Consider the following 22,914-nt stretch of genomic DNA (forward strand, 5'->3'; position numbering starts at 1 on the left):
CATATATAAACAGATTGCTCGGCAGAAAATCAGCTTGCTTCAGCAGAAGAAATGGATTGGTAGGAAACCAGGCCCTGTTACATGCTTCAGCTGTTTTAAATGCAGGATTATGGATTTATGGTTACTGCTATGCATGAAATGAATATGGTATGTGCCAGATTTGTAACTGAAATATGCCAGACCGTGCAGTTTTATGGGAAAAAGCACTTTAACTCTTGGTTACTGCCAAATAGAAATTGTATGTGAAAGGAAGTTGAGATGTCAAAGCATTTGACTGAAAATCAGAAGTCTTCATGTTTAATGCGCTGTGATTCACATGCAAGACAAAACAGGTTTTTCAAACACTAAACACAATGCCTTGAAGAGTTCAGCCCTCTCTTGTAACCTACTGTATGTGTTGACTATTATTGTATCAAAAATTAATGCTACTTTTGTTCTAAAACATACTTGCACCAGTCCATATCACATATAACCGTGCTGTTAAATTAAGGCGAGAAAATCCACAATGTATCCCATTATCCTCAATATTAGCCTTTAGCAGCAATGTCTTTCATCTGAAAAAAATGAATTAAGACTTAAGCTTGTGTGCATGTGTGACTACATTTGTCTGTGTAAGTGGAAACAATTGACCTAGCGGGTTGTTTGTGTAAGTGGTTCTTTTTTCCCCTCAAAGTTTATTCCAGAACCTCTTTCCTAAATTCAAGTCCGTAGAGTAAGATCCAGTGACTTTATTCAAGAAGAACATAGTGAATCTTCCTCATATAGCTGAATGGACAACAATAAATGGCTCCATTTTCCACAGGTAGATACAAGTACTTTCCAAAATTAATACGCTTAGCTTTAGTTCACACCTTTGCACAACGTAAAACCAATCGTGACATCCAGCACCCAGAACGATCCATTTTTATGGTCCACTTCTCCACTGTCTGATCCAATTAGTGTCAGCAGAGCAAGAACATCATTTTTAGTGTCTACACTGTTTCATAGTGGCAGCCGATCATCAATCGGGTCTGACTGGCTGGTAGGGAAGCTGTTCCATCTCAAACTGAGTGTGTCCGTTAGGGGACATGTTGGCCCAGGCCTCAGGCACTCGTGGATTTGAGTGGCTGGGCTTCAGGGAGTCTTCTGCAGAGCTGTGCGCATGGATGTGGGTTAGGGTGTCTGGGGATGCTGGGTCGGGTGGTTTATGGTCATAATAAAGAGCCCACAGGAGTGTAACAGTCAACGTCATGGCTAAAATCTGGGCTACTCCTATCGACACGCCCAAGAACCTCAAAACTTGCAACTGCTTGGTGCCCCGGATGAAACTGTAGATCTTGGGACCACAGCCCTGTTGAACACACACACACACCAAAAAAAGTATTGTAGCAAGAACAGAATTTGGTATGTGAAGTTAAAGCAGCTATAAGTGGCATTAGCCATCTTGCTAATGATATATGGGAACTGTATGTTTTCATCCAAGTTGCAAATTTCATATATGCGAAAAATCAGAATATCGCAAAAACAATTTGCAAATAAAGCAGTATTTCCATCCATGTGTTCAAGAGAAAAAATTGTTACTTCCATGGAAATTAGCACAAAATGGAAGTTAAAGCCAATGTGGCTCTTTTATTAAATGTAATAAATTAGGCTATTTGTGGTTTAGAGTGTGCAGACAAAACGCTCTGATAAACTGTTTGCTAGTGTTTAGCGGCAGATGCCTTATGGGAGTGAAAGCGTGTGATGATAGGCTTTGGCAACTCAGAATAACCAGTGCAACATTTGAGATTCTATGCAATGATATTAATAATATAATTAATAATAAAAAAATACATAACATTTTCTTAGTGAATTATATATCACTTGTTGAGGTGAAGTCATTACATTTTTGATGCACATCTACAGTTGCAATCGAAATTATTTAACCCCCCCACCCAAGACAGTAAGAATTTACAAAGGTAAGCTTTTCTGATGACCCAGAATTTTTTTACTTTACATCTATATCAGTTGAGTGACACATTCAAAGTCATAGTGTGAATATATAACCTAATATTTGTAAATAGCAGGATTTTTTTAAAAATACAGCCATGTCATAATTATTCAACCCCTATTGCATGTAGCTGTTTCTTAAATATTTAAGACTACACAAGTAATTGTTTTAAAACAAAATTAAGTCATCAATCTACAATGGCACTTATTTAAGTTTTAAAATGTAAGTTTAGCGTTGCAAGCAAAAATGTATTTCTATGCCAAAAATGCATTTAAAAATAAGATGTCTCAAAAGCTAATAGAGGAGATTATTTCATTACACAAGAAAGGTCATGGCTAAAAGTACATTTCCAAAGCACTACAGTTTCCAATAGACAAAGTTGGCAGCACCATTCATACATTTTTTAAATATGATACAACAGCAACCTTCTTGGGGTGTGGAAGAAAGCAAAACTTCAAGGAAAATGTTGACTTGAATATTCAAGAAGTAATTAGGAAAGACCTGTGGAGTCCTGGAAGAAGTTTTATAGACGTATGACACTAAACTGAAAATGAGTTTTAGACCCATGGGTCAGCAGTACATCTGGAGTAAGATGACTAGGTGATGACAAGAACGACACCATCCCCACAGTCAAGTAATGGAGGTGGGTCGGTCCTGTTATGGGGGTGTTTTGCAGCTGCAGAAAACGGCTATCCTGGCTATGTGACTGACACCATGGATTCTTTCAGGTATCAGGCCATTTTGGCATGAAAAATGTGATGCTTTCAGTGTGTAAATTGAAGCTTGGTGATCACTGGACTTTCCAGCAAGACAATAACACCAAGGATACATAAAAGTAGTCCAAAATCTGGTTCAGGGATAGGTCGTGGAATGTCCTTAAATGGCCCTTTCAGTCCATCATTAAAATCCCATTGAAAACCTTTGTTGGGATTTCAAGGAAGCAGTGGCAGCACAGAAACCAAATTAGGTCAATGAGCTGGAAGCTTTTGCTCATGAGAAATGTGTAAAAATTGTAATAGAGAGGTGTCCGAAGCCGGAGAACACTTACCTGAAACATTTATTTGCTGTTATTAAGGATAAAGGATGCTCCACAAATGATTGACTTTGGGGGTTGAATATTTCTGACATGACATTTGTGGAGAGAATTTTTTATTTTTTATTTTAAAATTTGGGTAAACTGAACTCTTTGTTCTCAAAATCACTCAAATGTGTATTAAAAACTTACTTTGACTGTTTACTGAGGTTTTAGTTGATGTGTTTTAATTCACATCACCAGAATGTATTGCTGGTCAGGGGGTTGAATAATTTTGATTGCAACTGTATATTCCAATATAAATTCCATAGGAATATATTCAGTAAATGTGTTTCCATTGTAGATTATGCGCATGCTTTTTGACTGAATAACATATCAACCTCAAGCAAATGTATTAGTTTTGTATTCACGTTTTTCAGATTTTCTCCGCATTTTGGTGTTTCCATCCAACATTTGTTGTGCAATATCCCAAAATATGCATAACAAATATGTGGTTTGAAACCCAGTTAGTGATCCACAGGATGTCCATAAATAAAATCAGTTCTATTTATTTTATTTTTTTAAATAAACAGCCAAATGTCTGGACACTTTATTGCCATTGAAAAAGTATTTCACTCCCCGGACCCAATAACTGTGTTCATTAAATCTATTCCATCTACATCACTTATATATACAATGTGTGTATATATACACACACATACACATAGATAAAAACAAATTGTTTACAAATACATTAAATGTTATTCATTTAGTATTTTAAAATAATCACAATTCAGCATTTATATCACACATATATATATATATATATATATATATATATATATATATATATATATATATATATATATATATATATATTCTTTTTAGTTATGTTTTATCTAAAATGGCCATAACAAAAATCTGTCATGTAGCAAGGACTTTTTATGCATTGTATTCCCACAAAAATCATTTTCAGCAGCTTTAAGAGCTTGTTTTCCATGTTTTCATAACTCTTTGCAGATCCAGCCAACACTTCTGCCAGCGCAACAGCTGCTATGATAATGTGAGCAATGCGACACGTTTATCCGCTCGCGTGTGTTGGGTATTTCCCATGTTGCATGATGGAATGGCAGGTAAACTATTTCCTGTTATGAAGGATTTATACTGAAGAGTGAGATGCCAGACATAACTCCTCTGCCAACCACTCAGAAGAGAGAGACGTTGCTGGGGGGGGGGAGGGGGAGGGGGAGGGGGGGACCAGCTTAAACCAGCATAAGTTGGTTTGTTTGTCTTAATTGGTCTTCCAGCCTGATCTGGTTTGCTGGTTGTAGAGGGGTTTTGATCGGCTGTGACAACAAAGCCTAGGCTGTGCCTGTATATGTGTGTAATTGTGGGTGTTTAGTCATTTCAGGTAGTGCTTTGGCTCAATGGCCTGGCTAAAACACCTGATGCTTGTTGGGTTGAGAGCTTAAAAACCCCTGGAGGTGTTCAGAAACCAGTGCTCTCTCAGGGAATGAAGCTGCATCATGGAATTGATCTGAGAACTCTGGTCTAGCTCCTAGTTTTGCTTTGTTTCTTTTTATTTCTTGATTAACGTGTACACATACGTGTTTGGACTCCCTTTTGTTAAAGCCTTAGAGCTGTGTTGTAAACCCAGCCAAGCTGTTCAACCAGCTGGTCTCCCAGCCTGACAAGTGGAAGACCAGTTTAGGTGTGCTGGGAGACCAGCATAAACCAGGCAAGAGCAGCAAACAATCTTGGGCTGATTTATGCAACAACGAAAAAAAAGAAAAACAGGAGAAAGAGAGTGGGTGAGGATCAGTCTCCACACCCTTGGTCTTTCACATTTAACTATCCCTCTAGTGATCAATGTTCTTGTCTTTAACAAAGGACTGCTTCTATCTTCTGCTATGGGACTGTCTGTAAGGCTGGGCAGTGTTAGCCTGATACCACACACACACACACTGTTCATCAAGTTTACTCTCTCAAGTATAAAAATGAACCTCTCTCTCAGGTGGTTCTAGTGGTTCAGCCTAAAGGAGTGGCCAGATGTGTGTATTAGTACTGGTAATACATTTGTGTGTGTGTGTGTGTGAGAGAGAGAGAGAGAGAGAGAGAGAGAGACCAAACACGCAAGTGTGCAAACACAAATGTGAATGCTTGGCCAATGCATTGCAAGCATATGCAACCATTCACTTTCATTGTATGGAAAAGTGAATGGTGATTGAGGCCAACATTCTGCCTAACATCTCAGAAGAAAGAAAATCATACAGGACAACATGAGGATAAATAAATGATGACAGAATTTCATTTTGGGGAACTGTTGCTTTAAAGTTGTCCATCCCTTTTTATAATTTTGTGTAGTCTTGTTTAAATTGTATAATATAATTATTGGCATTATATCAGCCATTGTTTCATCATTCTACATGTTTCATGTTCTCTAGATATTGACATCGGCCATTGAAAAACCCATATCAGTTGACCGCAAGTAACAAGACACTTTAATCTCTGTGCAAGGAAGGGCGTCTGGCGTAAAACCTGTGTCAAGTCAAATATGTGGATCACGGATGGTCCGCTGTGGCAACCCCTAACAGGAGCAGCCGAAAGAAGAAGTATAATTACAACATATACATGCCAGCTAATCCAGATCCAATGAAAACATTTTTAGTTGTTTCCAAGTCTTCAATTAATTATTGTTAGTTATGATGCATTAATACAGATTTGATGATGCCGGGTTTTGACTGAGAAGCAGATCTGTAATTAAAATTCTGCTTAGTTAAGTAACTGTATGCTTGTTATGATTTCTATGCTTATAAAGGTCCAGACCAGGCTGCTTGTTTCTATTGCAAGATCTGGCAACACTGCAACTGGTATTTCACCCACCCCTTAGCTCAGAGCACTGTCATTTTAAAAAGAATGTTATGAACCATTCCTTTATTTTGTTCTAACCGGTTACCATTTAGAAAGGAGGCTGTGGAACTTCTGAAGCGGAATGAAATTGCTCAGAACGAACCGAAATGAAAAACATTTTGTTTGTAGTCCTTGCTGCACACATCACTGTTTGACCATGTTTCAACGAGACAAGACATCTTCAAACTGCTGTTGTGTTGGATTGCACCAAAAAAAAAAAAAAAAAAAAAAAAATCAGTGCTTCCTAATCTGGTGGGATAATTCAATTAAAATAGGTAAATTTACTAAAAAAATTTTAAACACCCCAAACCTCCAACAAATTAACCTAGAAATATCCTAAATCATGAGTAAAAATGATCATAATCATCATTTTCAACTGGCCTGTAGGATTAATGTATCTTGGTTTAGGGATTTTGTGGGTCACATAATCAAAATTCAGCTCACCTCTTGGTGGACGTCACTGAGGTCATGGTAGTGGGCATGGCGGGCACACCCTGGATACTGATGGGAGCAGCAGGAGTCAGGTGGCCACTCCATCTCTGTCATTTCCAGCCAATCAGTGAAGTAGATCACTCCACAACACTTTAACTGTAAAGTGTGAAAGTTAGCACATACTCTGAAGCACTAAACCTCAAATGTGTTCTGATTAGCTTTTGTCATTTTTTACACTTTCACTTTCAGAATGGACAGAAAAATGATTTGATGCTAAGCATGTCATATCACATGGATGTTTTTATCTTCTTACCTCAGTTTGTATGGAGTTCCACGCATGTGTGAGCCACTGGTAGCGTTGCAGACCAAAATGAGGCATACGTGATTTTAGACTTATCATGTCAGACCTTTGTACCTTAGGCTGAAGGAAAACAGAAAGAGGTACTTAAATACATGTTTGTTACCCCATAGCTAAACTTTTAATGGAAAACAACTTAATCGAGAGGATTTAAGGGGATGCATAATTAAATGATGTCACAGTCTTGATTGCCCTGTCACTCATCTCTGCAAACAACTTCATAAATCATATAATATCTAACCCCCTCAAGTTTATTAGTCATGTATTTTCAATAACAAAAACGCTGTTATTCAATCAGGCAGTTTAAAGGACCAACCACATGCCCACACTTCCAAATTTATTATCATTCTATTGGGTAATGTTATGAAATGCCCTATTCACAAGTGTGCCCATGTGCTTTTTATACCGGCTGGCATCTTACAATCCGGTCCAAGACATTTCACACCTCCATTCATAATACCTCCATTGTAATGGCTACATGATAAGCAAAGTACTCAATGCCTTGAGGCTAGGTGTGTCAGCTCTTGTTTTGGTAGCAGAACAGCATAAGATAGTCAGTTTTAAATTCAACATGAAGTCAAAACTGACACTCTTTTCTTTACTTAAGACATGTTCCTGGTTTTATTTTGTATGATTCATCAGTGCATGTTATTTAATAGAAAAGTTTGTCTTGGTTATCTTTGATCAAATAGTAATAAATTGCACCACCTCTAAAACGACTCTGCTTTTGGCTGATGTCACCTCTGCCATGTAACCTGGAAGTAAAATGGAAGTAAAATGGGTTGCAAATGCCATTTCAAGTTTAATGTTCCCGATTCAATACAAGTTAAGCTCAGTCAACATTATTTGTGGCATAATGTTGATTACCACTATTAATAATTTTGTCTCATCCCTGGTTTAATGAAAAAAAGTAAAACACGTGGTTACAACAACACACTTTCAACTGAAGCGAATAGGGCCAGTCCACAAACGTTAAAATACACAATTTCAAAATTATGGCCACAAGACGTAAAAATTCTACATGTTAAAATGATTATAGTGCGATAAATCAGTGATTTACTGGTGTGACGGTGTTTACCAGATTACAGGGTTTACCAGCACTATGTTGTCATGACAACAAAGTTGTAATACTGGATATAACTTTGCACAGTGTAATCCTAACCTTAACTAAAACCACATTAACACGTATAATGTTTATGTCTTGTGGCTGTACTTGTGGCTGAAACAGTGTGTATTTTAATGTTTATGGACTAGCCCCATTCACTTCCATTGTAATTGCCTTACTGTGACCATGATTCTTGCTTTTTGTCAAATAAAAGAGGGAGAAAACGTAATAATAATAATTATTATTATTTTTATTTATTTTTTGGTAATCAACATTAAGCCACATTATGTCGATTGAGCTTAATTTGTATCAAGCCCAGAGCATTCCTTTAAGCGGATAACCAGCAGGACAGGTGCCTTGGTGTAAACGGGCTGATTTCCCCACTAACCCAAACACAGGGGTCAGATTAGGTCAGAAGTACACAATAGACCAGCAAACCCTTTTAAAGGCTTTTGGGTTACTGATAAGACCCTATCTTGAAGAGTCTGTCTGTATGAGAGAGGCTAGATTAAAGGCAGGTGTGTGATATCTTCCCCTGGAGCTCAGCCTTATCTATTCTCTCCCCAGTTTAACAGAAACAGATGCTACCTGCAATCCCTTTCCCCCTCTCCAATCAAATCTTTTAGTATGCTCAGATCAGGGACAGCTTGATGGTAATCTTGCTGCAAGAGCCAACAAGAGCATTTACATAGGGAAACTCCACCCTCGACACATACACACATGCTCTTGCACGTAAACGCACCCCTTATTAACTCCACAAAAGGAAATGTGTTTGAGCCAGGCTTTTGAACTCATAATATAGTTAAGATTACACCGTAAGCAGGCAGCTTAGAAATCCGATCCTCTTTCTGCCACGCCTGGGAAGGGCCATGTTGTTGAAGCGAGTGATGAGGAGGAGAGAGCGAGAGAGAAAGATGAGATGGCTGGTAGAGAGAGGAGTTAGTTGGCTGGCATTCCTGTTTATTCATAGCACTACGCACCTCGTCATATGTCCACACTCCGCTGGCCAGCTCCACACAGAATATCACCATCAGACTGCCAAAATACTGCAGACACACATACAAAAAAAGTTGTCTGGTTAAAAATATCTCAAGCAGCTTTTGAAACAATGGAGCAGATGGAAGGTGTTGATGAACAAACATGAGTAGTGTGTGTGTATGTGTGTTTGTGTATGTATGCTGAGGTCTGGCTTGTCTCTCAGGTCATTTCTTGAGAGTTTTGAGTAATCATGACATAGGCTCTTTGGAAAAGCATAGTAGTATGGTGGATACTACGCTACATACATACTATTTCTGCAGTATGTAGTATGAATGATGAGCACAGAATGAACTGGAAGTAGTATCAGACAGAATTTTCTGATTTTCTGAAAAAGTCAACATATCAAAATTGACCCCATTTACTTTCTTAATACATGTTTCTGGTCTTGTTGTGAACAATCCATTAGTGCACTTTATTCCAAAGAAGAAGAAAAAAGTTTATGTCCATAATTGGACATCAAAATGTAATAACTTGGACCACCTGCAAAAACTTTCCTTACTGGCTGACCTTCATTTCATTTTTTTCAGCCCCTCCCCTTCAACCACCCATCACAGAGGCCTCTTTAGATGATCAAATCAACTCCTGATGGATAAAATCAAGTCCCACCACTTTATATTTTTTTTATTCTTATATTCTTGTTAAATATCCTGTTTCATTCAGAAATGTGTACATTAAGGAAGTAAAATGGGTTGTGAATGTTGTTTCATGTTGACTTTAACATCTCTATCTTGACTAATAATTCAAGAATTTTGCCAAAAAGTCTTTTTTTTGTTTTTTTTACAAAGTTTTATATAAAAAAATACTTTTTATCCAAAAATAAATATATATATATATATATATATATATATATATATATATATATATATATATATATATATATATAAAAAGGTGAAAAATAACAAAAGGTTTATATACCTGTGTATATATATATATATATATATATATATATATATATATATATATATATATAATATATATATATATATAAGGTTTTTATTTTAAAGGTCATTTCCAATTGGACAACACTCAATGAACAATAAGTGATGTAATAAGGTAACGTGACAACGATGTAGCATACTACTATATCCTCGTGCGACCCCGCTTCCTCCTGCATGGACATTGTGTTTTGTCCTCGCTATACGCTATTCATAATTTTATTTTATTTAAACCGACTGATTTCAGTTCTGAACACCCTGGGCTGTCAGTAAAGGGTTAAACTTTTGATGCACAGAGTCATGTGACAAAACAACATGGTGCCGATCACAGCGGAGTTAGTCTTTGGAAGAAATGCCAACAAAACTACATCTGGTAAGAAACCTCATTAAGTTTTTACATTGAAACCTGTCTGAGTCAAAAGGCTAGAGTCTCTAGTTTCATCCAATATGCCATTTTGAAATTTGAGTGATTTATTGCGAAAAGGCACGCTGTTAAACACAGTGACCACTGACGTTGACTACAGGCCTTTTTTTCCTTAGAAACCCTATATTCACTGTGCATTATCATATTGAGAATTGTTTTTTTTTTTTTGTTTGTTTGTTTTCTTTCAGAGGTTTTATATGGAGTTAGGATGAAAATAAGGAGCATTTTGAACTGTTCTGAGACCAGTGCAGACAGACAGCACACTGTAGGTTAAGTCATTCACTAAAAAGGGAGCAAGGGAGCATCCGATAGCTTTCCTATGCAGCTAAGTGAATTCACTCCTAAAATCCGACCAAAAGTTCAGGATGCAGATGAAGTCTGCACCACTCAACATGGTTGGCAGACATGGAACAATAGTAATCAGTACTTAGATTCAGAATTCACGATGTATAATTTTATTTTAACATGGTTGGCAGTGATTAGATGATGCTGGCCATTACTTGTATCAGAATTAATTATGCTAATTTTTCATTGGTAAAATGCTTAAGCACTGGATTTTATCTGTTTGTTTGACAGTGCAAAGAGAGAACATTGAGATTGTGTTGCCAAAGTATATATAAAAAATTAAAAAAAACTGTACCATAAAAGTCAAATCAAATCAAATCTTTTTATTTGTGCTTTTCCCAATACACATTGTTCAAAAGCAGCTTTACAGAAAGTCAGCTGTAATGTCTGTTACGCCTCAAAAACATGAATAACCAACAAACAATTTGCTAAAAAAAAATCTGAATTTCTATAGCTTGGTATTATTTAAAATTTCACTACTTATTCCCACTGTCCCCATATGAGAACATCAATTTTTAGGAAAACTATTTGCTCTAAAAAATTAATTTGGGGCTACTAGTTACAAATCAAAAAGAGAAATAAAAAATACACACAGCAGTCACGCTTGGGTCTCTGGAGGATATGAAATGTTTATAGTTGCATAATGGGTACTGTTCTACATGCTTTACCAAAAAAGATTATGCAGTATATTTGCAGTGTGCTTGTTTTCTATCCCAAACATCACAGTGGAGATGATGGAACACAAGAGTATCTTGGAATATTTTAGAATCTTGGAAAAAAAAAAAAAAAATGTGCTCAAAAACAGAACGAAAGAAACAGAAATTCTTATTTTCTCACTCATACACGCACAAATTTTGTTTTTAGAGCCATTTGAACCAACACACACCTTTATCTCCACTCTTCCCAAAAACAAACACATTCTGTCCTTCTCTGGATTTCAGTAACGTACACATTTCCTCTCTGTTGAACACGCACTTTGAGAGAGATTATCAAGATGAATGACAGTGTTAGCAGCCGCGTTCGGAGCTGGCCCGCCTGACAGCTTGTTTATTTGGAAGACTCTAAATATTTGTGTCTGACAGATTGCTTAAGCTACGACTGTGTTAGCATTTCAGCGCATTTAGAAACTGTCAGACGCCCACCACAAAAAAATTACAACCTTTTATCTTAACCCCCTTGCCTGCTAATGCCTTTAAAATACATGCTGATAACATGAATCAGTTCATGCCAGCTCAAGTGCATGCTGTCGTTAAAGCAAAAAAGACTGGACCGCACTTCATGTCCTGAGTAAACTTCTTCTATATCCCTTACGATCCACATTCCAAGCTACTTCATCTGCAAACACACATTTTCTGAGTCAGAAAGGTTACATTCTCTCAGCGACCTCTCAGTTTATTAATTTGTTGAGAGTTTTACAGTACAGGGTGAAATAGATGGATTTCCTTTTCAACAGAACAATTTACAACTTTCGCTTAGTCATGCTCAACGTAAACAGAATGAGAGATATAGACAAATGTTTACAGTCGATTACTGAACCTTATCAGATTTCCTTGGACAGATGGCTACTACTAATGTTATTATGTGGTTATAAGTGATGCTTGTGAAGTATATTGCTATTGATTTTTTCAGAATCCCTAACCCTAAGGATTATATTTCATTAGGTAACCCATAGAGGTATGGGGAAAAATCTAAATTTTGTGATATTTTACCTTACTCTCTTGATATATACTCAGGCCAAGATACTATGTTTAGTTATGTTTTTCACATTCATATTTTGGTGAAAAAAAAGAGATGACATTAAAGGGATAGTTCACCTGAAAATGAAAAAGCTCTCATCATTTACTCACCCGCATGCCATTCCAGATGTGTATAACTTTCTTTCTTCAGCAAAACACAAATGAAGATTTTTAGAAGAATATCTCAGCTCTGTAGGTCCGTACAATTCAAGTGAATGGTGATCAGACCTTTGTAGCTCCAAAAAGCACATAAAGGAAACATAAAAGTAATCCATAAGACACCAGTGCTTAAATCCTTATCTTCAGAAGCGATATAATAGGTGTGGGTGAGAAACAGATCAATATTTAAGTCCTTTTTTTTTTTTTACTCTAAATCTCCACTTTCAGTTTCACTTTTACATCTGAAAGTCACATGTGGTGCAGGTTTAGTTTCACTTTCACATCTGAAAGTTAAAGTGGAGGTTTAAAGTAAAAAAGCATTTAAATATTGTTCTGTTTCTCACCAACACCTATTATATTGCTTTTGAAGATATGGATTTAAGCACTGGTGTCTTCTGGTTTACTTTTATGTTGCTTCTATGTGATTTTTAGAGCTACAAAAGTCTGATCACCATTCACTTGCATTGTATGGACCTACTGACCTTAGATATTTTTCAAAAAATCTTTATTTGTGTTTTGCTGAAGAAAGAAAGTCATGTATATCTGGGATGGCATGTGGGTGAGTAAATGATGAGAGAATTTTCATTTTTGGGTGAACTATCCATTTAACTTGTCTTTTCTTTACATTATTTCTTTGGCTCTGCGATGAAGTGTATTTTTGCACAGAGCAAGTAGGTAAAATGTCAATGTCAACATTTTTGAATCACAATATTATCAAATTATGACCCAAATACTATATATAATACACGATTATATGCGTGAGTTTTGGTTTGGCAAGCACCACTCACACATTTTTCAGAGAATGTACAAATTGAGTTTACAGTTTGGTTAGGTAAGATTTCTGTGAGCTACTTTAAATCAATTTGTGTTCTATAATATAACTCTTTTCTCCTTGATCTCCTTTTCTTTGCCCTGATTGGACAAAGAGTGTGTGAGAGTGTTTGAGCAAATGTGTGTGTGTAAATGTGAGTGTCCGGCCAGGTCGCAGCTCTCATTGAAAGTGCTGCTTGTGAATAGAGCGACCACGTAACCTAAGTGCCTCTCCTCTCTTCATGTCTTCCCGCTCCCTTCGTGGATTGGTTTACCTATTGTATCTCAGCCAGATAATATTGTCTGTGGGTAACACAAGCCCGGTGGGGCAGGTAGGAGAAGAGAAAGGCTCCTGAGGAGATGAATGGGGACCCAGAGAGAAGAAGAAGAGGAGGGGAAGAGATGGGCAAAGGAGCCCCAGAAAACAGGCTCTCAGCCTGGGTCAGCAGATGGGGAACCCCACCCTCTCGACCGCGGCACACCTGGGATTGAGAGCCAAAAAAAAGTCTACCTGCTCTCTTTTCCCCTTCCATGCTGGGTTTTCTTCAGTTCTTCATAGTAAAACATGAGCAAGATTTGCTGGCTTCTTAAAAATGAAGCACTGATGTTTTAAAGGGGACATAATTTTGACCAATGATTTTCTATAGATTTTTATGACCTTTGCCATTGTCTGTGAATTCTGGATATGGATTTTTTTATATATAATTCCAATTCAGATTGATTCATCAAAGAGAGCTGATTCAATTTGCTTACCAAATTGTTCATCAGTCATCACTATAGTCTGCGACCAGGTTTCATTCAACACAAAAGCAATATCTATCCGATGCAATATTTTAGTGAAGAGCATAACTAGTAAAGTTATATTCACTATAGAACTACCCATGACTTTTAAGATTTGTTTAATTCCCATGACTATTCTCAGCCTGGAAATCTAAATTTTACCTTAATTCCCTGATATTTCTAGGTTTTCCATGACAGTGGAAACCCTGTATCATGGAAATAGCATTGATTTTCCTTGCTCAGTGGAAATACTGCAAAAAGAGTCATACAATAATCGTCATTATTATGATGTCACAATGAGAACATTAACCTGACCACCCATATTTACATATGAATTAATTATTCGTCAAGCCTATTCATCAAGCCTAAGTATTCATCAACAAGGCCCACCCTGATGAACTATGCCATTGCAAGGAGTTTAGCCATTCAAAAAAGATGTGATTTATATATCGAAGTTTTAAAGCTACAGTAGCAAAAGCAGCCTGTTAAATTCTAAGGGTCAGAGAGAGGGTGGACAATAGTCATGTAAAACTAAATAACAACTGTTTTTGGTGCTAGAAACCTTGACTAACATTATAAGTTGACTTCAGGGGAAAAGATAATATGCTACAGAAGTTAAGAATGTAGCCCCTTTAAAATGCAGCTAATAATGAGCTCTGTCTTGAATTCACACTCTCCTTCCCCTCAAACTTGTTTATCTATGTTAAGAATCTGTCAAGATCTTCCAGTTTCAGAGGTCATGATGTCACTAATACATCCCTCAAAACCCAAACACACACAAACAGTTCTGACAATGGATATACAATGAATATAACTGTGTGCCCTTTATTTGGCCCTTCTTGACAGTCCATCAGGTTGAGTGATGTGCAGTGCTCATATATTACTACTGTCTAACTCTTTTTCTCCAAGACTTAAAAGCTTCACGGCTTCCATAACCCACAGGAGCGAGTTGCTACATGTGTCTGATTGTGCTATTATCATCTGGAACACTCCATTCTTTGTTGACAAGTGTAAGTAGACACAGGGTGTGTACCATTTTAGGCTCATGAAAAAAAATATGACCTTGTTGTATTTAGATTTACAGTGCAGCTATGAGATGAGAATGGCTGTAAAACAGTGCAAAAGTCGGGTTCCGTGAGTAAAAATCCCATTCATTTTCTCCATGGGCGAATTGATTTTTAACGATAACTTATAAATCTTTAAAGATGGACCTACCATGAGCTCTGAGGTTGTTAATCAATGGTGTACGCTTCTGTTGAAGCCATCAGTTAGCATTATTTCAACTTCTTTTTTTATTTTGATTTCTTATCTTGAACTACATTTTATAACTACACTACCCATGAGTAGAGAAAGATCCACCGATCAAACAAAGCACGCTAAAACATTTGTATATATCTGTATATTTTGCAACAAACTTAAATGTATCGTTTCTATACTTATAATCAACAACCTTAAATCAATAGCTTTATATTTTTCTGCCGTTTTTAATTCAATTACATCATTCGCAATGCGTCACATGATTGTAGTTCAATCCCTCATGAAAGAAGTTAAGTACCCAGTCTTGCACCTCTGTCCTTTTGTTCGATTTAAAATACTTTTTTTGCTTCAAATCCAAAGTTTGTAATGGTGTGATTCACCTCGAAACTGGTTGGTTTGGTTGATGGCTTCGAAATCTTTTATGAAGGAATTTATGAAATCCCTATGGAAAAAATGAATGGAAAAAATACTTCCAGAACCAAAATGGCTGAAAAAGTGGACGTGCACTGTTGTGCTTTATATGTGCCACTAGCATTTAACACAGATGTTTGTGAACAACACATGAGAGAGTGAAAAATATATCATTAAAAATATAATTTGCAAAATTAAACAGAGCAAATTTTGATTTCATGTTGTCTTTTAAGTCAACATGAAATTGCATTTACAACCCATTTTACTTCTGTAACGTGACATACAGTATATATACTGAAACAGGGTATTTGACAAAAATGTGGGATTTTATGCATTTGGAATCTATTGGATCATGAAAAGTGGTGTTTGACACAGGTGTTTGGGGGGGAAGGGGTTACAAAATAAGAGGGCTTGATGAAAAAAATAAGTTATTTCAGAGACGGAGCAAGATATTACATTTTAACCAATGATTATGAAGACAAACATTTTTATTTTTTGTAATAATGTGCACTAATGAATCATGCGCAATAAGACCAGAGACATTTATTAAGACAAATAAATAAGGCCAGTTTTGACTTCATGTTGTCTGAAATCTCTCTCTACTCCCCTGTATAAGGTGAAGGTATCAGGGCAAACGGATAAAGATAGAAAATCATGTTTGAGTCTGTGGTTCAGGGTGGTCAACAATGTCAACATCAACCACACTCAAAATATTCTGCGCAAACTAAACCACACAGATTCCACAACACAAAATGTTTCTGCTGTTTTTCTTTCTTTTTCCCCATCCCATTTCTCTACATACCCAAGACAGTAGGAGCAGATTGCACTTGAGCGTGCCGCAGTAGCCCACCATGGCCACGATGATTAGAAAACAGCACACAGCAATGACGACTGGATGGACAACAGGGGAGTATGTGAGAACGGCTGCCTCCTCCAGTCTGAGAGAGAGAGAGAGAGAGAGAGGGAAGAGTCATTTCTTGGCAGTCTTTTTGTTTATTTATCTGTCCATCCTGCTTGCTTTCCCTCATCTCTCTGAGAAAGTCTCTTCTCTTAGGGCTGCATATTTGAGTAATACACAAGTTACAAATAAACTGTGATTATACTTTGTAGGAATGCAAACTCTTTCTCTCTTCCTGTCTCTTGCTGTCTGTACTTCTGTTTGGCTCTCTTTTCCTCTATTTCTCTTGTTTTTTTAGATGCACCCTTATTTTCATTTAGGGAAGACACATGGGAAAGTCACAGTTTTGATTTCCTAAAGGAAATACCAGTGCTTGCAATGCAGCAGAAGAATTGTATAAAACTCTTATGTAAGGTTGCCCTAGCCTAAGATGGTTTGCTGGTCTTACCTGGTTTAAGCTGGTCTAGCTGGTCTTCAGCTGGTCTAGGTGGTCTCCCAACCTGACCTGCTAAAATGTGCCTAAAACATCTCTAAAACCAGCAAACAGATCAGCCTGACCATGCTGGGAGACCAGCTAAGACCAGCAAACAGACATAGGCTGGCTTAAGATGTTTTTTTTGTTGTTGTTGTTGTTGTTGTTGTTTTTCATGTGGGTAGGTTTTAGGCTTTGGTGCTGCATAAATGTCAACTCAACTGAAGAAGATTAAACTTTAATCTTGCGATGTTGGGCAGAATGTTAGTCTCAGTCACCATTCACTTTCATTGCATCTTTTTTTTTTTTCATACAATGAAAGTGAATGGTGACTGAAGCTGTCAGGCCCTATCATTCTACCTGACATCTCCTTTTGTGTTTCACAGAAGATAGAAACTCATACAGATTTGGAACAACATGAGGTGAAGGAATGCTGGCGGAATTTTCATATTTGTGTGAACTATCACTTTAAATGTCTTAAATAAGTCAACATTTTCTTAAAGATAACACATCTGTGGTTGAAATTATATACAATGAAAGTTTGAATGGAGTCTGTCTGCTAAGTGGTTCAATCTGAAGTTTAAGACTTTGAGTTGGGGGTTTTGAAAAACCTGAATGTTTGAGGAATACCAATAAAGTGCTGCCTTGCAAATAATAGCTAATTAAGGATCAGATATTCACTAAAGAATGTGTGAGAACCGCCAATAACCCAAACAAACACATACCATCTTCTTCACTCCTTCACAACATCTAAACATTTTTCTTTGCCTCCTCTTTAGCACCATGGAATGGATTCTCACTGGAAGAAACCCTTCACACACATCAGAATATCTTTAAAATATTCAGCTTTAGTTGATATCCTATTATGTTTCATTTTGCAGAGATGAGATTTTTACAGTCACCAAACTCAACTCAACCTGACTCAGCAAACCTCCATAATGCAACTCTGGAAAACCTATTCTGATGTGTACAATGGAGTCTTAACACAATTTTCAATCTATTGAGTCCCACTTATGATGTGAGCCACAGAGTTCAGTAACTCTGTATTGTAATACACACCTTGGTGATTAATTGTTTTTTGTCAACACTAATTAGATTTCACTTTCCTCCAGGCTGTTATTGGGACTTTTGGGGGTTTTGCTATTAAAAGAAAAAAAAAAAGTACACAATTATAACACTTGCACAAATTAATGGTTTCTAACCCAGGACTTGCCTCCACTGGCAACTTAATGCATTTATCTGATTTTTCCCCAGAACTGCACACCTCATTCATGCTTGTAATTAGTTCATAAGCTTGAGGCAATTTGATCCAGGCCGGCTGAAAAGTGGGAAAACAGTAAATTAGACATTTACATGGACCACTGCCCCAAATGAAAGGCTTACACCTGTCCATCCAGTACCACTCACCTGGTGTCGGCAGTTAAGGTGAGCACATTGTTCAAGTGATCCCTGAGGCAGGTGGCCACTCCCAGCACACAAAGGGCCATAAGCTTGAGGGGTGTAAAGAAAGAGAAGAAAAACATGGTACAGTCACCCCAAAAATATCTGAACACTTAACGAACATTTATAAATGTATTACTGTCATTGCATTAGATAACAATATCGAACTAAGTAGCATTTATTTTAAATAATGATAGCATAAGCACACTTTTCATGCAAAATGGAAAAAAGGAGGTTTGTCAGATTTTAAAGGAATAGTTCACCCAAAAATGAAAATTCTCTCATCATTTACTCACACTTATGCCATCCCAGATGTGTATAACTTTCTCTCTTCTACAGAACACAAAGTATTTTTAGAAGAATATATCAGGTCTGTAGGTCAATACAATGCAAGTGAATGGTAGCCAAAACTTTGAAGCTCCAAAAAGCACATAAAGGCAGCATAAAAGTAATCCATATGACTCCAGTGGTTAAATCCATGTCTTCTAAAACAATCTAATTGGTTTTGGGTGAGAACAGGCCAAAATGCAACTCCTTTTTCACTGTGCATCTTGCCATTGCAGTCTTGAGGCACAATCACGATTTCAAGCTCGATTACACTTTCTAGTGCTTGACGTATGCACAGAACGCCAGATGGCACTCGCAAGTGTAATTAAGCTTGAAATCATGTTCGCAAAGAAGATTGGTAATGTTGAGATTTATAGTGAAAAATTAGTTACTTTTTGGTCTGTTCTTATCCAGAATTGACTGGATTGTTTCAGAAGACATGGATTTAACCACTGGAGTCTTATGGATTACTTTTATGCTGCATTTATGTGCTTTTGGAGCTTCAAAGTTTTGGTCAGCATTCATTTGCATTGTATGGACTTACAGAGCTGAGATATTCTTCTAAAAATCTTTGTTTGAGTTCTGCAGAAAAATAAAGAAAGTCACACATCTGGGATGTCATGAGGGTGAGTAATTTCATTTTTGGGTGAACTATTCCTATGAATGACAAAACGATAGATATGCTGTTCATAAATAAGACAAAAAAAATGGATTTGGACACTTTCTGGCTCAGGCATCAAACTTAGTGGAGCATGTCTATTGTTAATGTGATGAATTACGTCTGTGGTTACTCTGCTAGGACACCTGTGTGAAGTTAGAGGGAACTGACTTCACACATCCACTAAAACATTACCTTGTGACCATCATTTGTTTGCAGATGCCCCTTTATTTAATATTTTGTCTTCTACTGCAATGAAGTTCAAACATTGTAAGTCTATGTTATGTCTAAATTATTTTGGGCCTATTGTTTATTAAACACACACACATACACACACACACACACACACACACACACACAAATTAGCAGTCTTCTTAAGCTCAGCGTTACATGAATCTGTGTTTGTGTATATTGTTGGCTTGGTAACCTATTTAGGTACTGGGCCATGTTTGACATGCAGCAATATTATAGTGGCCTCCGCAAGCATTCTTGGGCTAAAAACACACCCTAGTGCTTATCACATTTAATTCCCTAAAATAGTTCGCAGCAGAATGTGAGCTGTGTGCCATATGAGCATAGCTGAGATTCAGGCTGCACTCTACATGTAGATAACAGGATGGTGAGGGAGGGAAAAGAGATTGCGCGTTTGTTGGAGAGCGAGTGGCTGTTGCGCATCTTGGAGAGCGCAGAGCGCACAGCAGCGCGTCGCCGTGCCATGTAACGTGATCACTCACTCGGCCACCTGCTCCGACTTGGACTCGTCTTACCCAAAAGAGAAAGTTGAGCGCGTAGAGCAGACAGCGCAGACACTTCACCGAATCCTCACGGGCCATTCTGAGCGCACCAACTGCTCGCCAAATGCCCTCATTTTAACTTCTGCCACCATGGCACCATTATCCGCTGAGGAGCAAAATCAGTTTTAACACTGCACTCTTTAAAGGTTTAACCAATCATACAGCTTGCTTGAGATGGCAAATGGAATATATGTTTTTGAAATCATACCATTTCACATGTCCTTGTGCGCACTCAGCGCACATCCACAATGTCTTGCTATGACTGTATGTATCCGTGGGAAGTTTAAGAAAGCAACATGTGATTTTTAAAAAGCAACCTGTAGCGATTTTCTCGTCCTGCGGGGTGATGAAATTAATCCGGACCACTCAGGACAATTCAAAGCACAAAATCCCAGAAGTCTAAAAATAAAAGAAAATAAAAAAATAAACAAAAGCCTTGGAAACGTAGAAAAAACTCAGAGTTTATCTTTCATACTTTGTCCAACATATAATTGCAGGAACACTCTTTAACTTAGTGCGTAAAATCATATTCTTTACGAAGCTGTGCGCAACAGTCGGGCGTGTTCACTGCCATCCCACTCACTCCGCCACTGTCATTCCAGGCGTTTCATACTCCAGTCAGTGCCAGTTATACACAACTCGCCTTTCCACAAGTGTTGTGTTTAACGTATGCATGTACACTACTCGACTTTCACTCTGAATGTGCTCTCTGTCATCGGGAGCACTGGTGCCTCCGGGTCCTAGAGGCAAACTGCTCGTCATTACATCCATCCTAATCAAGGGACGGGATAGTCCTGGCTTTAGATAAGACATACAGGTATATCCTCCAGGGGGCGCATTGTTGCTCAGAAAAGCGAATCTTTCTTTGAGTCGGATTCAAATCTCACGACGTCTTTTTGTTTTACTGCTGATTTTATACACTGAAACGTATACTATTATAAACATTAATTCTAATGATTTGTACATGACATTAAAATGAAAATATGCTACAGTAATCTATTTAAAGTATTTAAAAAAAAATGCCATCCACTAATCACAAACGACTGTGATTAGTCCATCTTCCACAGCGCTGAGAAAAGCAACATTTACCACGTGAAAGCGCTGTTCGGACTGCACTGTTTTAACAGCGGTCTGGGCAAAAATTCAGTATTAAAAAGAAAATATTAAACACATTAATAACACTGTTAATCTTTAATAGACATTGAATTTAAGTACACAGCGAATACTGTGTATTTAAAATGTAAGAATTACTATTTTTAAAAACCCATGCGTACCTGACCACTATCGTACTACGTCAGGGCCGCAAAGCCCCGCCCATTCTGGAACCCTTCATTTATGCCTATTGCTATTTTACCATGGTCATTACATGAATCCCAACGCATGTATCAACAGTCCTTGGAATGTGTCCAGATCCCCGCCTCGGAGAGATGGTATGCAGGGGTGAAGAGGTCAGATCTGATGGGCGTATTATTGTCTTGAGACAGTCACAATCTGCTATTATCTGGGAATGTGTTGATGAATATTACTGTGCTGCAGCTGTCCTGGATACCACTTTATATCCTTGTTACATGCGAATATAATTATTTACAATAGTAATAATTAAATTTATTTATGGGTTGCTTTATAAAACAATTACATAATTAGATGTTATTTATGTCTGAGTGTACTTACGTATGTAGTTATAATATGAAAACATTAATGTAAAGTGTGACTATCTGGTGGTCATTTCATACAGTGGCCTTATTAAAGCAGTTTTGATCACCACAAGCTTTATTTTTAGAGGAAATGTCCATACACAAGCTTGAAAACATTTACTATATTTAAAGTAAATTGTATATGAAATAAAGACATCATTTGTTCTTGAAAATGACTTGAGGGTGAGTAAATGATGACAGAATTTTCAGTTTTGGGTGAACTATTCCTTTCCAGGTCTTGCATGCTGAAACAATACTGAAGTTTGTTTCTACTCATGCCTAACACTTGAAATATGTCTTTCAGATTCACATTATGATGGTATTATATTTTTAAAGCATCATAAAGGAGTAGTTTACCCCAAAATTTTAATTCTTTCAACATTTACTCACCCTCATGCATTTCCAGATGTGTATGACTTTCTTCAAAACGAGAAATCTTAAGAGGCAGCATAATTAAGATACCTACCTTTTGAAATAGACTTCACATCGGGAGTGCACCTATGATGTCTTAAAGTGCTGCCTCTGCAGGAAGCTCACTAGGTTTTGGAACAGACCCATGGATTTAACCACTACAGTGTATGTATGTATATACACTGGTGGCCAAAAGTTTGGAATAATGTACAGATTTTGCTCTTATGGAAAGAAATTGGTATTTTTATTCACCAAAGTGGCATTCAACTGATCACAATGTATAGTCAGGACATTAAAAATGTGAAAACTTACTATCACAATTTAAAAAAAAATTTCAGAACTTCTTAAACTACTTCAAAGAGTTCTCATCATAAAATCCTCCACGTGCAGCAATGACAGCTTTGCAGATCATTGGCATTCTAGCTGTTGGTTTGTCCAGATACTCAGGTGACATTTCACCCCACACTTCCTGTAGCACTTGCCATAGATGTGGCAGTCTTGTTGGGCACTTCTCATGCACCTAATGACTAATTCTTCCC

General features: G+C 37.3%; 1 protein-coding gene across 1 annotated transcript; it reads right to left on the bottom strand.

The window, feature by feature from the left end:
- Window positions 1-269: 269 nt before the first annotated feature.
- Window positions 270-20,949, bottom strand: LOC127436855 (tetraspanin-12-like). The gene is made up of 9 exons (XM_051691304.1): window positions 20,746-20,949; window positions 20,479-20,669; window positions 20,244-20,376; window positions 18,459-18,541; window positions 16,484-16,619; window positions 8,767-8,832; window positions 6,637-6,744; window positions 6,336-6,479; window positions 270-1,330 (listed from the first exon to the last, which is right to left on the bottom strand). Exons 3-9 carry the CDS (start codon window positions 20,307-20,309, stop codon window positions 1,001-1,003), a joined length of 933 nt encoding a protein of 310 aa, XP_051547264.1. The 5' UTR covers window positions 20,310-20,376; window positions 20,479-20,669; window positions 20,746-20,949; the 3' UTR covers window positions 270-1,000.
- Window positions 20,950-22,914: the final 1,965 nt, after the last annotated feature.

This window comes from Myxocyprinus asiaticus, chromosome 47, assembly GCF_019703515.2.
Source record: "Myxocyprinus asiaticus isolate MX2 ecotype Aquarium Trade chromosome 47, UBuf_Myxa_2, whole genome shotgun sequence".
In the NCBI taxonomy this organism is placed as follows: Eukaryota; Metazoa; Chordata; class Actinopteri; order Cypriniformes; family Catostomidae; genus Myxocyprinus; species Myxocyprinus asiaticus.

Bases quoted from the DNA above. Each gene is read 5' to 3' on its own strand.
- LOC127436855 (XM_051691304.1), bottom strand. From the start codon at position 20,309: ATGGCCCGTGAGGATTCGGTGAAGTGTCTGCGCTGTCTGCTCTACGCG. The intron at 6,480-6,636 runs GTAAGAAGATAA...CACACTTTACAG, and splicing joins GGAACTCCATACAAACTGAG to TTAAAGTGTTGTGGAGTGAT. The intron at 1,331-6,335 runs GTGAGCTGAATT...TGTGTTCAACAG, and splicing joins TCAGTGACGTCCACCAAGAG to GGCTGTGGTCCCAAGATCTA.